A 15,655-nucleotide genomic window follows, 5' to 3' on the forward strand; every position below is an offset into this window, starting at 1 on the left:
AGCTCATCCGCTCACAGGGTGCCTTAGTGAGCGGTGCCTTTTTGGATGTACCCAATATGAATTGTGATAGCTGTGGCTGTGACGATGATCCTGTCACCACCTGTCACAAAGGTTACTTTTGAAATTACTTTGTAAGTGGATTATTAATTCACACTATGCAATCGTAAAAAGATGTATTCTAAAATTACTTTCTGTCAAACTTGTCGAATTCTGAGACAATTTCGTGAGGACTTTTTATAGAGAAATTATTGTAGACTTCATGCTGTATGGTCCAAAGTATTAAGAACGATCTCTATGACATTTGTGAGTTCGTGACTGGGTTCTGGTTTTTAAACGCGAATAGAGAAGAGCGAAGATCTAATTGAACGATTCAGTTACGGTGCGGTGGTTGTATACGGGAACGTATTTATTATGAGCGCGACACGCGAATGTGTTTGGTTGTTGGCTATCGCGTAAAAAACGTTTAAATGTAAGAAGATATTATAGTCGAATGTAAACTATTTGACAGCAAAGCGTGTGTTGTTTATCGAGGTTGACGAGATTTATTGTGCAACATGGCGATTATATTTGAATGATACGTGCACGTCGTTTTGTTATTATTTCACATGCACCGAAGAGATTACATATTGTTCCTGATGACAGTATCCGAAATACGTATCCACATTGAGCGTAATATTCGTTACAAGTGAAACTCGCTATAACAAAATAATCTCGTTAAAAAAAGGTTAAGAATAATATAGCAAAACATTCTTTTTTATGTTGATATCTTCTGTACGATATCAAGACATTCATAATAGGTTGTCATTTTTAATAACGTTTGTGACAATACCTGAGAAAATATCAAAATGTGTCTTGTTACAGATTTACAAATTTCCAGACAGTGTTTATTTGTACAAAGTAACGAGATCTTAACAGGATAAATTATGCAGTATGTGAACCTTCCTGTAACTAAGTTAGTGCACTGTAGGAGTCACATGACTGTTAAAAGAACTGTAGGCCCAGATGCACTACGATAATTAAAGTGTCAGAATTGACAGTGTGATGAGTGGCAGTGGATTCAGGGGAAGAGGCTTTGGACCACGGGGTGCTCGTTCGAATGGTCCAACTAATGGTTTTACCGGACCCAGGTTTCCATTTCCTAACTTTAATCATCCATGGCCGCAGCATAGGTTACCTGGACCTGAAAAATGGATAGAAGGTCCAAATTTTGCACCATGGCAAAAAAACAAAAATTTTGTTCCAAGACCTCATTACAGGGGAAATTTACAGTTTCGACAAAATAACAGAGGTAGAGCAGTTAAAGGTAATAATGGTAGGGGTAGACCATCTGCTTCTCAATTTTGTTTAACAAGAAATCCTGGACCCAGGGTGCTAGGACCTCGAGAAGAGCAGGTGGTAGAAAATGAAAAACCTGTATTGGTTCCTGTTCTGCCTGGCTCAGAAGAGGAAAGGCAAAAAAAAATTATAGAAACAGCTGACAAATTAAAGCAGAAATTATCGTCCATAAAGCCGGAAGAGCTTACAAATTTTTGGGAAGATGATTTATCCATTTTACCAAATCCTGATTTTAAAGAAAAGAGTACCCTGACCAAGGGTATTCCTGAACTTAGACATGAACCATCTGAACTTAATTTAAGTTATACAGATTTCAGAGACATAGGTAAAGTTGATGGCAGTAATAAGTTTGACAATGTTAAAGATAAAATTAACAGCGATGATATTATAATTACGTTTGAAGGTAAAACTACAGATGCAAGTACAAATAATGAGCATATTGTCATAAATGAAGATCAAGATGAATCTTTGACAATATCAGATTCTGTATATGAAAATGATGTCTTGTGTAAGTCAAATAATCAGGAAGAAATATTTCATAATTTACCTAACTTTGAATGTAATTCAGAAAACTTACATTTGCAATGTAATAATGTCACAGAAATTGTAGTATCTTCAGATGAAAATAATGTTGATGAAACCTTATCAGTTTCGAATATAGATGAGAAAATATTAAATTTTACACCAACAAAACCCACTGATGATTTAATAAATGAAAAATCATTAGATTTAGATGATGTAGAAGTAAACACGTCGCAGAAGCAAAATACATTGGAGTTAGATAAGCAGAATATAGATACAGATATTATACAGGTTACGAATGTTGATTTACAACAGAATGAGCATTTGGAATCAGATTTACACCAATTACAAGATAATGTACCTGAAGAAGAAGTTTGCCAAATTTCGGCCAATACTTCTGATTCTTTGCAGAACAATTCGGTATATCTTCCGCCTCCTAGCGAAGATATTCAGTCGAACATCGTGCGTGATTCACAATCACCAACATATTCAATTTATAACGAAGCACCGAAATTAAATAGTCCATCTGCTTTTCAACAAAGGGTATTTAACGTGCCTCCCAGATTTGGTCCAAGAATTCCTGGAACAAGGAATCGATGGCCATTTCAACAGAATGGAAACAATTTATTTTTTAGGGGACCACAAAGATTACCCTTTCATGGTAATCGAATGCCTCGAATACCATACGAATACAACCCAACTGATCTAGTTCCACTTGCATTTGACCCTCGCGCACCACCACCATTTACACACAATGTACCTGCCACAAGCCATGACTCTCAGCACCTTACAGTAGTGCCATTTTCTACTAAAGATCTGCCTCCTAAGTTCGATCCTAGCGAACCTCCGCCAAATATAAGAACAACGTCTGCGACTGAGCCATCCAATAGACAAGAAATTGCACAGACTATGCCACCTTTAGATTCGAGAAATCAAACGAAAACTACTCCTCTGAATAATATGGAAAATATGCAACCCCCTGCCTTTGACCCTAGAGGGCCACCTCCTAAAATCTCAAATGTAATAGCGAAGACTAATGAAAATTTACCTGAATTTAATCCTCAACAACCACCACCGAAAATTCACAAACGGGATGAAACTTTACAACCACCGCCGATCTTCGATCCGAGGCTTTCTTCTCAAGAACGTTCTAAATTAATTGCTCCGTTAAATCCTGCTGGATCCCACATGATGGGAATGAAGATAATGGAAACTTCGCAATTACCAGTTCTCAACATAACACCTGTTACAGCAAATTTTTCGCATCCCCCGCCAACGATGCCTACGCATCAGGGTTTCATACCTGCTCTACCAGTTAATTTTCCACCTGTTTTGCCACAGGTAAACAGTGGACAGGTAATGGTGCAAGAATTTGCACTACCTCCTCCGCCTATAAATATCACCGAAATTCCCCCACTTCCACCACAAGAGCCTTTGTCAGAAAAAAATTCCAATCATCATCAAGTTATAAACATGGATGATGGATTGGAAGACATGCAGGAAGCAATGGAGTTCGCAAAAGAAATAATGAAAATGAATCAAGGTGGACCATCAGGGTCTGAAGCATCATTCGCACCATCAGAAATTCCTGTACCAATTGAAGATATACCATGTTTATTAATAAATCAAACAAATGTAAATACTGTGAAGAAACAAAAGAAAAAAGATAATATGAATAAAAAGAGTAAACAAAATATAATTTGTGGACCAGAACTAAATCTTGAAAAACAAAGGGAAGCCGAAATAACGAACGAGGAGGAAAGTGTACAAATTCAAACTAAAAATATCGATGATACAATATTGACTGATGATCAAATACGCCCCAAAGTGGTGTTTAATTTAAATTCTAAAACAAAGATAATACAAAAGCCAGAGGAGTGGCACAGAACTACCGTGAACATTTCTGAAAATAAGGAAGCTTCTCGCTATCTTACGACTCAAAATTCTTGTAAAGAAAAGAAACAGTCTAAAAAGTATTCTTTCGATCGTAAGAGGAACAATATAAATCAAATAAAAAATCAGGAAAAGGAGTATAGTCTTAACACGAATTTAAAACGCTGCTGCGCGGAGATTACAAAAACACCTATGGTCGACAAATCGAATGATAGATCTCACCATCAAGATTATATCAAAGACTCACAAAAGACGTATTCGTATTCTTTGAATATACCGCTATCCAATAACATAGGTCTACAAAAGATTCCAAAATCAAAGAAAGAAGTTAGGAAGGTACCAACTCCTATCTCAGAATCTTCATGGAAGGGTAGAGTAATCAATCGTTTTCTGAAAATGAGTAAAAATGATATTTGCAATATGGTTAACAATTCGAGCCTTCGTAAGTTCGACATTGCAATGAAGCATCTGGTGAAAGAAAAGAGATCTTCTATGTCGATTGAAATGAGAAACACGGAAGACGAAAAAATGAAAGAGTACGATAGAGAAGAATTTATGAATCAGTTAAACGCAATGTTAGATCCAAGTGCTGTAGTAGGTATTTCTGATTTACCTACAGAATTTATACACCATCTTAGTGAAGTATTACAACTCGATCCTATAGAAGATACCCTTGAAAATATGAATTCATCGAAAAAATCATTGTTAAATAAGTCGAATTCTGAAGCCGAGGCTACACACAAATTACAGACGCCATTATTTAACGAAGCAGATTTGGATGATATATTGTCGCAGGTTACAGAAAGGACAAGAACTCCAGCACAGATACAACCTGTAACAAAACCCTCTGAAGATAATGCTCAGTTTCCTAATTCGACGGTGGCTGATCTCGATGATATTTTCTCGGCTGGTATCGCACGAGCCAAGTCGCTCAGCAAAAGCGCAGACTTAGCTAACACGAGAGTACGCAAATCCAGCTCCGAAGACCAAATCAGGTTTAAATCTGAGAGGAGGGATAGAAACAAACAAGAGGATCCAGACATGTTCAGACATGAAATGTGGAATAATAATCATGATATGAATAATCATCAAGAAGATACATTTAGATCCGAGAAGTACGAATACATGTGTAGAAATTTAACAAAAGAAGAATGGGAAGCTAAGTATGGATCGGTGAATGCTACGACAGTTTCGACTATGCGTAAAACTTGCTCTAACAGTGCCGAGAACTTAAACAGAGACAGTAAGTATTGTCAATCTCAAAGGTACTATTCGTCCGATTCACAAATGAGGCGCTTAAGCATGAGTCCTTTATCTCACGAGCCTCCTGCTTATGACCTGAAGAGATGTAGTATCCCTCGTTCTAATGACCTGGAGGACGTTGAAAGAACAGAACAATCGGACAGCAACAGCGATTCCAACACCAGCAGCACGAGTGACACAGAAGAGGAGACTGTTGCTCCTGATGTAACAAAATTGTTGAAGGTGATCAAGGAGAACGAGAAAATTGCCAAGAAGAAAACGCTGAACGAAACGATCAGAGACGAGGTTGCTGCTGAAATAGAGAAAAAGTGGATGGAGAAGAGCAAATATAAGGATAGGAAACTACGCAAACGCGATAAACGAAAAAGAGACAGGAGGGAGAAACAAAAGAAGAGAAGAAGGAGGAATAGAAATTCGCATTCGGACATGTCCAAGACCAGCGAACACCCGGAAGAGTTTCGATTGCTGACGGAAGACGAGATAAAGAAGGAGGTAGTCATCAAGGAGGAACCACTGAATACACCCGAAGAAACTATTCCTCAAACGTTTTCTCCCCAAACTAATACCACTCTTGTTGTACCTGCTACAACTTACGAAATGACTGAGGCAATATCGCGAATCGAATCTCAAAGTTTGGCGATAGAAAAGCAACAATTTCCTGTGATCACCTGCAATAAGATGCCGCCACAAATCAAGGCACACTCGACTGCTATTTCTGTGACGATGCACCCGAAGACTAAGGCACAACTCAAACAGATGCCAGAGTTCAACGACCTGATGCAGACAAACACTATAAAGAAGCCATTTGAAGTTGTTGTGAATGCTAACACAAAGAACATTGAAGAACAGGTAGAGAAGGACAAAGGTAGTGAAATAGATATCAACGTAGCAGACAACAAGGGTAATGGAAAAGAAAATAAAGATGGTGAGACAGATACTTTTTTACCTCCAAACAACTCTTTGCCTCAACTGAATCTATCTTTAAATGTTACAGAACAATCACACACTGAAACTACCAGTGATGATACAACGAACACACCGTCGTATAATGTTATAAATCCCGTTACTGAAATTAGTATAAGCAGTCACAGCAGTGATCAGAAAGCACCAGTAACAAGTATTTCTTCGTCAGAAACTAAGAGTGGTTACAGAAAAATAGACATAAAGGTGTACAAGGAACGCGCGTTGCAAAGACGCTTGAAGGAGGAAGCTAAGCTAAATGAAAATCTTGGTGTTTCGGTTTCATTGCCTTACAACTCGCATGATTCACAGATAAAGGTAGTCAATGAAATTTCAACGTTAACTACAATGAATAAGTTGCGGGCAGCGGAGGTAGATATAAATAAAGTGCAATTAAAGGATCCACGATTGGTTAATGTAAAATCAACGAGTCAATCAGCAGATTCTTCCTTTTTGGAAATTCCCAACAAAGAAGATACAGAAAAAGATAGTTCGACGGAGAAGCTTTTGCATACGAGCGTCTCCCAAAATAACGAACAACTTTTGACTCCTGTACAATCTAAGAGCGCTAACAAAGGGTTAGCAGCGAAAGTTAAAGACACAGAAAGGTTGTTCACTTTACCTGTGACTTTTGAGTTGGTTCCTCTTAGAGATTCTGATAGTCCTAAGGATAGTCCTAAGGATCACAAATGCGATGCAAAACCACTGAATGAAGCGCAAGAAAAGATAGTTAATCACGAATTAGTAGATCTTCAAATACAAGGGGAGTCCAAAGTAGAATCAGTAGAGTCGAAGAAACTTCCAACTACGAATGAAATCAACAAATTCAAAAATATTCGATCGGAAGGGAGCAAAGAATTGAAATTAAAAAAAGATAAGAAACCAACGGAAAAGAAGAAGAAGTCACCGAAATCTAAGTCTTTAATTGAGAAAGATTTGAAGCATTCGAATAAAGCTGAAATTAAGAAGACAGAAAATTCCTCAGAATCGGAAGTACGCGCTGAGAATGTAGCGGTCGAGCATATTAACTGCAGAATTAATAAAGAATTGATTAATAGTGATTTTACAATCGTAGAAAAGAACGATAAAAGAGATGCAAAAAATGATGAAGTAAAAACTGATATTGATACAAGAATTACGGAAAGTCAACAAATTACAAATGTAGTTGAAGATGGAAATCAGGGAAATCAGCAAATTACGGATCAAGGGAAAATTGAGATTACGGACGACAAAGATTTAATAAATTTGAAAATGGAAGAAAATAGCGTCAAGGAGATAGGAGAAAGTAGATCTCCAAGTTTTGAAGTAAACGGTACATCGTTTGAACCTGACGCTATTGTACAATTAGATAAAAAAGAGAATAAGGAAGAAGTAAAGGAAGAAGTTTTTTCTTTCAATAATACTCAAATACAAATTTACACTGCAAATCGAATATTTTCTACTGAAAATCCATGTTGTATCGATCAAAAGATACATTCCCCGAAAGACGATAACGATTTAAATAACAGCGTAAAAAGTGATAGTAATTCTACGCCAGACCTAAGAACGGACTTAAAAGTTCTTGGCGATTCAAAAACAAAATTAAGTAATCAAGATGATCAAGATGACGACACGTCTACATCTGCGTTGAAAGATCTGCAAACCTTGGATGACTTTAGTAAAGCTGAAGAAGACGAAGTAAGATCTCCTGATAGTACAGGCAGTCCGTTTAAAGGTTTCCTCATTGAAGGAGATATCAAAAAACCTGCAATAGAAGATCCCAAAGAATGGTTGAAGATATGTCTTAACGAAGAACTTGATGAGGGGTCAAGACATGAAGTGGAGGAAATGAATGAACCAGCATCAGAGAAGACTTCGGTAGAAGAGCAATCAAGTACCGCTAGAAACGATATTAAAACTAGTAACATTGAAACTGTTACAAAACCATTAGAGACACGGGATAATAACACTGGCGTAAACCAGGATAATTCTTCTATACTTGAATCGGATAGTCAGGGTACGTTCGATGAGAATGGTGAACCATTCATCGTTTTGGACGAATACATCGATGATACAGATGACAAATCAATCGAGAAATTGGGCAACCTTGATTTAGATCTGGATGATTGTATCTCAAAAAATATGGATATATTTTCGAGCAGACCTTTGCCAGAAGTGGTGAGTTCGATAGATAATGTTAAATCATCGGACTTTAACTCGATAGACTTCAAACAACTATCAGATGTTTTTGATACAGATGATCTAATGTCTATAGAGCAAGCAGAAGAATCTACGTCTATCGACAGAAATTCTAACATAAAAGAATTATCTATTAATAGAAAACAGAACAGTGAAAATAATGTAACTGCAGTTTCTCAATTACAAATAAATGTACCGCTTATTACAGAAAAGAATCTTTCTGATACCGATATATCAGGGAATAATTTACAGCATAATTTTGAATCTTCTGACTTGGAGTCGAAAACTGCTACTCCTGAAATACCGACAACTTTAAATGTAGCGAAAACTGCCTTAGCAAAGTCGCTCGAAAATTTATCTGGAGTTACAGCATCGACACCTGAAATGAATGTTGAATGTACAAACCCGAACGAGGAAACTTCGGAACTAAATAAAAAAATAGATAAGGAAAGTTCCGTACTAAACAAGGGAGTCGTAAAGATAAACAAAAACACGTACATTGAAAGTTCCGAGTCGAACGAGAGGGTTTTAGAGACCCTTAAGAATGCGGTAGAGACGATCAAAGAAACTACCGAGTTGAACAAAAAAATATTGGACAAAGGACCTATCAGTTATGAAAAGAGTAACAACAAAGTATTGAACCACAGTTCTAGGAATAAGATAAACTCTAGTCGTTATGATCACATTGTAATGAAAGATCAGAAATCTTCGAGCAAGTCTGATAGAAGGAAAGATGATAAAGCCTTGCATGAGGTGAGAAGTAAACATAGATTGAAACATAAGCATCAGAAAAAACGTAACATTTCCAAGAAAGCGATAGAGGAGGCAGTGGAATCTGATAGTGTAAAAGTTAAGTATCCAACTACCAAGGAAGCTATCATGGCTAGGATGATTGAGATCGACGTTGAGATTCACAAACTAATGACAGAGAAAATGACTCTATATAAAATGCTGAAAAATGATACTTTAGCAACTGATCAATTAATTCAGAACATAGATGCCATTCCTGTAACGAACCAATGTTCTAAAATAGCCACAGAAACTGTACCCCCAAAGGATACCGTGATAAACCCTGTACATATGAATAAATCTAAGGTATCCAAACATGAACACCATGCCGAAAAAAGAGCTCGTAGTTTTGATGACGAAGAGATTGGAAATACTTTCAAGAAAAGGAAGAAGCATAAAAGTACAGAAAAAGCAAAATGCGATGACAAGCCTGAGTCTGTACCTTCAGAAGAGAAACAATCTATCGACACAGCGAAATTAATATTAAAAAAAGCTAGTAAAAAACAAGAAACAAGCGAAAAGGTCACTGAACAAATAGAATCTCAAGTTTGCTGTGATGAACTTGTCAAGTTAAAGATGATGGACCAAGTCGATGAAACTGCTTCTTCATTGAAAGACAGCGAATGTGCATCGGAAACTTTAAATGATACGGATACGGCGAGTTCGGTAACAAAAACACTAGAGAACAGAACACCTGAGAGATCGTCCATATATTCTGATGATAGTACTTGGGACTCTCTTTTTCAAGCGCCAAGCGACGATCAAAAGAAGCCTGCTACTGGTCTTGCTCTTCTGGAGGAAACGTATAAAAAGGAAATAGCAAAAACCCGAAGAATAAGAATAGAAGCACGCAGAAGAAGAAAGCAAAAGATAATACGAAATCTGCAGCCATCCGTGAACGCTTTGACTCCTGAAGAGGAGGAGTTACCATTATCTGCTCTGTACGCGAAGAAGGTACATCACAGGAAGAAGACATTAAGTTCTCTAAACCAACAACTAGAGAAAACGAACGACGACCAACAACTTTGGAAGAATGTGGACGAAGTAATAAATGCCGTGGCGGAAAACAGGACAGAAGTTCTTTATAGAGGAAGATCAGAAAGGCGATCATCAGATGAAGGTAAGCAAAACTATGCGCCCGATGTAGACGATGCATGCCTGGACAAAGAGCACGTGGACAGTGCAGAAGTAAACTCTGAATCTAAATTATTACGAAGAGAAGAAAATGTTATTTTATTATCTAAAAGTAAGTCTCAAGATTTACGAAACGATGGAGAACAAGAGGATTTGGTCAGTGTAGAATCACAGAGCATGGAAAGTTCACCTACGATATCTTCTGTACAGCAAACCATGAAAGATAATAATCTAGAAATCAAGGAAGTAACCTTGGTTGAAAATTTAGACGATATCGATAAAACAAATAAAGAATCTAACTTACAAAAGAATATCGTTGACATAGAGGAAATTGTATCAGATACTGAGCAAGTTGCGCTAGTATCTAAACATAAAAAAGAAATGATCCCAAGTACATCACCTATTCCATTGTCACACGACGAAGTTCAAAATAGTTTGGCGAATGTTAAAAAGAATCGTTGTATCCAGAAAACAGTCAGTAGAAAACGATCTATACCTCGTGATGATGAAATTATCTTAAATCAAGAGATACAAATAATTAAGAAATGCAGACATACGATACTGGAAATGATCAATTGCAAAGTAAAATTGGTGGACAGTAAGCACACATTTCTAAAACCGAACGTGAATCCTAATTTATTACATATTTATGGAATATCAAAAATCAACTCATCTATACCCTTGCACCATATGCACGATATTCAGGTATCGACTTCGACACCGGAATTTTCACGAAGTCGGTCTCCAAAGTTGATTAAAAAACAGGATGATATAACTCGAACCTTGGCCAATGAGGTTTACTTGATCAAAGATAAAAGGAAACCAAAATCTGTAACCAAAAATTTACAAGGAAATGATAAAGAGAAGCATACAGATCTCAATAAAGAAGTAATACCAGTTTTGACAAAAGAACAAATTATTGTGGACATCTCAGAAGATAAAGAGAAATTAGATATTGAGATAGTTACCAAGAATCAAGATCAGAATGAATGTGGCTCAACTGTGATAGAGACAATTGACAATTTACCGAGGACACAATATACGGTCCACAAAGGTCCTATTTTAGATATTAAGGTAAAGGACTGAGCCGTTGTGCAGAAGAAAAAAATTATATTAAAGTAATGCATGATTTTTATCATTTCTTTCTTTCTTTTTTTTATTTGAACACATTTTATGATACAAATTTTTGTTTCATAATATCAAAGAAAATATATTGTATGTTTTTGGTTCTTATATGGTTTTTTACTGTTAGGCTTATATTCCACACGAATTCATAAGTGTATAGATACATAGGAATAGTATAAATAAAGCCACCAAAGTTTCTAGTTTCGAAGCTTTTCACTTATTATTCTCCTTTACCTCAGCTTCTACTTGCAGTCAGTTGTTCCCAATTCTTAGTGGAATTTCTTCTTATTTATGTATCAGTTGATTAATATTGCACCTGTAACATAAGTATTGAAAGAGAGATTATGGTTTTTTGTTGAATATTCATAATAGATTAATCACAAGAACAAATATGTCTTTTAGGTTTTTGAGAATTCATTTCTAGCTGCAAGTGAGGATGGCAGGATATATAGATACAGTCAAACATCTAATGGAATATTAAACATCTATAAAGGTCATACGGCAGCAGTAACTTGTTTATACGTGTACAATGCAAACAGTACAGACATTAACAAAGAGTGGATGTTTACTGGTTCATTGGACGGAACTTTACGTTGTTACAATGTAACGGTAAGTAAAAGCATAGACGATAATAAAATATGTTTATATTAATATAAAAGTAAAACGTGTATTAACACAAAATATTCTCTACACTACTGTGTATTGTGTATGGATTTTATTAGACTGGACAAGAACTTAGAGATGCAGCAGATATAGGTAGTCCAATACAGTGTATGGATGAAGCATGGGGGATAATCTTCATCGGTACTAAATCAGGCCATGTATCACGCTACCACGTGAAGGTTTGTTAGAAAATGTCAACGTTGTTCTCATATCGTTTGCGCATGTATATTACACATAAAATATAATTGGTTAATATATTAGTCAGGTGCTATCAAAGGAAATAGCATACAATTCTCTGATAAGTCTGTACTAGCTTTAAAAGCTACAAACGAGGGTCCACGAAGAGTTCTTATTGTAGCATCGCGTAGTCAGCCAATAACAATACGAGATGCTCAAAACGGCCTATTTCTTCGCACGATTTGTGGTCAAAAAAATCATACGGTGTATAGTTTGATGCTTGATAATAATCTGATTTATTGTGGCACGAGTACCACATCTATACTTGTCTTTGATTTCACGGTTCGTAGAAACAATATGTACAATAAATACCATTCTACGAAAACCATTCTTTATCTCACTACTTTTTACAGAATGGTGATCAAATAATTCAATACAATGCTGGCGTAGGAATTGTATGTATGCGACTGTACAAACAATTATTATTTGCTGGTTGTTATGATGGCAATATTTATGTATTTAATATAAAGGTTAATATTGAAATTACTTTAAATTAGGAAATGATCCTAACAAGAACCATTCATATTACATTTTGTTTACAGGATCATCGACTCGTGTGTAGTATACCTGGTCCTGGAAATATGTTATTAAGTATGGAAGTCATAGAGAATAAGGTATTTCAGTTCAAAAGGAAATGAAAGAAAATGCTATTGAACATAGAATAAATACATTGTTTTTTTAGATCATAGCTGGTAGCAAAGATAAACGTTTGCAGTCATGGCAAATGGCACATTCAGTACGAGCTTTGCTCTAGAAGTTGAAGAACCAAGTTCGACCTGATACATCTTAGTCTAGTCGTGCTCCTAAGACAGACTATTGAATTACTTAGGAGTACATCTTGTCTGCAAGGAACATCTATAAAACGATTGTACAGATTCAAACGACTTAATATGTAATATATATACATAATCTTATTTACAGAGAAGTGCACATAAACAATATAAATACGTTTGTACAGAAAAGTAGATAAATTAAATTATTGGTGTCGTGATAAGAACGAAATATTCACAGTACTTTTGAGAATTATGCTAGAGTCTTGTCTATAAAAACGGTAGGTAAATCTTTATTCCATTTTATCGATTCGCGCTACTGAGGGCAAACCTCCTGTGCCTTGTGCGCGTGGGAAAATATTTTTTAGTTGACCTTTAATAAAAAATACAAACATGAGCGCGACTGAAATAAAGTGCACGCACCCTTCATTTTCTGAAATTCTTAAACCTTTGCACTTGGTTTTTTCATTGTACCTGCATATATATTCGGAAAGTGAACTACGATGTTGTTTTATTATGATGTTACATACTTACTAAGCAGTACCATGATAAGTATAAGGACTAGAATTAATTAATCATATTTGTTATTTTATATCAAATTCATAGATGGCTTACAACTTTCCATGATTCATTTAATAAGTGCAAAGGATTGAGGTGTTAGTAGTACGAAAATATTATTTCGATAACGTAAGAAGAATGTTTTTGATTGCATCGATAGAACGCATATCTTTCAAGTTCTATTCAAGTTTATTCCTTGATGATATTATTTTTATTTTCATTATACTGTGTGATTAACAACTGACTGATTCGCGTGTGAAAGATACATTTTGGAAATTAATAATTTTTTTTTTTAATTTATCAGTTGGAAAAAGAAAGATGCGTTTCTCCCGATGTCGTAAGCGAAAAAATTCGAAATGTGATTGCGATGAAATGTATATGTTAAGGCAACTTATCTATATTATAGATTGTATGAAATGTACAATTTTTAAAAAAAGTATGAAATGTAAAGGGATTGGATACAATTCCGTATTTTGCTGTGTAGTTTACCTATAACATATACCGTTACATCCAATACACATTGTACTTATAAAATTATACAACTATTTACATGCAAGCCAATGATCATATTACGTTATACTTTGTATAAGTTCATTGTATATTTAGTATTTGTTATGTGTAACAATAAAATATTGTTCCCACATCTATGACAAACTTTGTGGCACTTGTTTCCAGATACATATTTTCTATGTAAATTAGTTATAGTCATGTACACCGTTTTAAAATTTTGTATATTAAAATGTATGGAAGTGTTACGAAACGTTTAATGAAAAACCTATACCATAAATTATTATAATTTTCAACATAAATGTTTTTGGGCTGGGGGGCTATTATACATATAATATATGTATAATATACGTATTATTTTAGACTATTAAGTAATATGATATGAATTACATGAAGTCCTTGTCTCTCTTATTTCAGTGCAAAGCCGTGCAAAAATTATTAATTTAAAATGTTATAATTTGAATATTCGTGCGCATTCCTTTTGAAGGATTAATTTTCTCTTTCATGTTATTTGCTACCTAGCGGTATATGAGTCGAACTAATTTTCGGAGTTTGGTCAGCGCCTCTATCGAGAAAACGTCCAGGTTTGTTCTCGATTAGTCCCTTTTTTAACCGTTAGATGGCGCCATTTTACATGGTGTTTATCTAACTATAGTAATGTATCGACAGCTGTCGGTAAAAAAAAACTGTGTAAATGGCGCCATCTAACAGTGAAAAAGGAACTAATCGAGGACAAACTTGGGCTGTTTCCCGATAGAGGCACTGACCGAATTCCGAAAATTAGTTCGGCCTAATCATCGCTAGATGGCTATTAATTCCATTAAAAACACGCGTAATTTGAATTTGTTAATATTAATATTAAAGTAACATAGTCCTTTACATTGTATTAGTTTACAGGACTTCATAATTCTGAGCTTCTACAATCCTTACCATCAATTTTTTGCATCATTTATTTTCTCTGCATGTATAATTATACATATGTATTCCATACAGGAACATGTTTGTTAAATCAATAAACCTTTGTCTGTATCCATACGAAACCGATTATCAATTTTGCATGAAAGTATAACAAATAAAACACATAAAAACATTTATATTCTGTTAGTTTAATACATTTTTAATAATGTGCCTTTGTCTTGGTCCTGCTAAATCTGGCAAAACCTTTCTCATGAAATATTTACAAGGAGACGAGATTGATGATGCGACTCATACTGTTTCTACGAATGGTATAAATCATTTTACAGTAAAAAATGGTACTGGTGAATTTGACATGATTATTAAAGAGATTGGTGGTAGTATGGCGCCAATATGGAAACACTACTTCGATAAGGTAATTTGTTTTAGAAGAGACTAACGAAAAAAAAACAAATGAATTTCCTAATTTTTAGATTCAGAAAATCATTTATGTAGTGGATGCGAGTAATCTTTGTCAGATAAGCGCGGCTGGAGTGTTACTTTACTCTCTGTTAGTCGAGCCTAGATTACAAAATATAAAAATTGCGTTAACATTGAACAAAATGGATCTTTCTTATCGCCAAATGCGTAATGAAGCCTTACTCATGCTTCAATATTCGCGTTTAAAGAAAGAAATTACACAAGAACTCGCTATATTTGAAACTAGTGGGTTGACTGGTCAAGGTATCGAAGAATTACGAGATTGGTTATTTGATCCAATCACTTTAAAAGCTGCAATAAATGCGAACAAATGAAGTTAATACATC

At 35.3% G+C, this 15,655-nt stretch overlaps 2 protein-coding genes across 5 annotated transcripts; both read left to right on the forward strand.

Annotated features, from left to right (window-relative positions):
* The first annotated feature begins 301 nt into the window (after positions 1 to 301).
* LOC128894374 (uncharacterized) lies at positions 302 to 13,101 on the forward strand. 4 transcript variants are annotated; one of them, XM_054156064.1, is made up of 8 exons: positions 302 to 5,938; positions 6,008 to 11,148; positions 11,602 to 11,808; positions 11,922 to 12,041; positions 12,124 to 12,381; positions 12,453 to 12,569; positions 12,642 to 12,713; positions 12,782 to 13,101. In XM_054156064.1, exons 1-8 carry the CDS (start codon positions 1,042 to 1,044, stop codon positions 12,851 to 12,853), a joined length of 10,884 nt encoding a protein of 3,627 aa, XP_054012039.1. In that variant the 5' UTR covers positions 302 to 1,041; the 3' UTR covers positions 12,854 to 13,101. The 4 variants fall into 4 exon arrangements, with proteins under 4 accessions (XP_054012039.1, XP_054012037.1, XP_054012036.1 ...); XM_054156062.1 differs by having other exon boundaries at positions 302 to 724; positions 862 to 11,148; XM_054156063.1 differs by having other exon boundaries at positions 304 to 469; positions 862 to 11,148.
* Positions 13,102 to 15,031: 1,930 nt separating this feature from the next.
* On the forward strand, positions 15,032 to 15,643 carry LOC128894366 (ADP-ribosylation factor-like protein 16). The gene is made up of 2 exons (XM_054156047.1): positions 15,032 to 15,264; positions 15,323 to 15,643. The coding sequence occupies exons 1-2, from the start codon at positions 15,058 to 15,060 to the stop codon at positions 15,641 to 15,643; spliced, it is 528 nt and encodes a 175-aa protein (XP_054012022.1). The 5' UTR covers positions 15,032 to 15,057.
* Positions 15,644 to 15,655: the final 12 nt, after the last annotated feature.

The sequence above is a fragment of the Hylaeus anthracinus genome, unplaced genomic scaffold (assembly GCF_026225885.1).
Source record: "Hylaeus anthracinus isolate JK02 unplaced genomic scaffold, UHH_iyHylAnth1.0_haploid 3, whole genome shotgun sequence".
NCBI lineage: Eukaryota > Metazoa > Arthropoda > Insecta > Hymenoptera > Colletidae > Hylaeus > Hylaeus anthracinus.

Coding starts and splice junctions, on each gene's coding strand:
- LOC128894374 (XM_054156061.1), top strand. CDS start 1,042: ATGAGTGGCAGTGGATTCAGGGGAAGAGGCTTTGGACCACGGGGTGCT. Junction 11,809..11,921: donor TACGTTGTTACAATGTAACG/GTAAGTAAAAGC, acceptor GGATTTTATTAG/ACTGGACAAGAACTTAGAGA. Junction 12,382..12,452: donor TACTTGTCTTTGATTTCACG/GTTCGTAGAAAC, acceptor TACTTTTTACAG/AATGGTGATCAAATAATTCA.
- LOC128894366 (XM_054156047.1), top strand. CDS start 15,058: ATGTGCCTTTGTCTTGGTCCTGCTAAATCTGGCAAAACCTTTCTCATG. Junction 15,265..15,322: donor GGAAACACTACTTCGATAAG/GTAATTTGTTTT, acceptor CCTAATTTTTAG/ATTCAGAAAATCATTTATGT.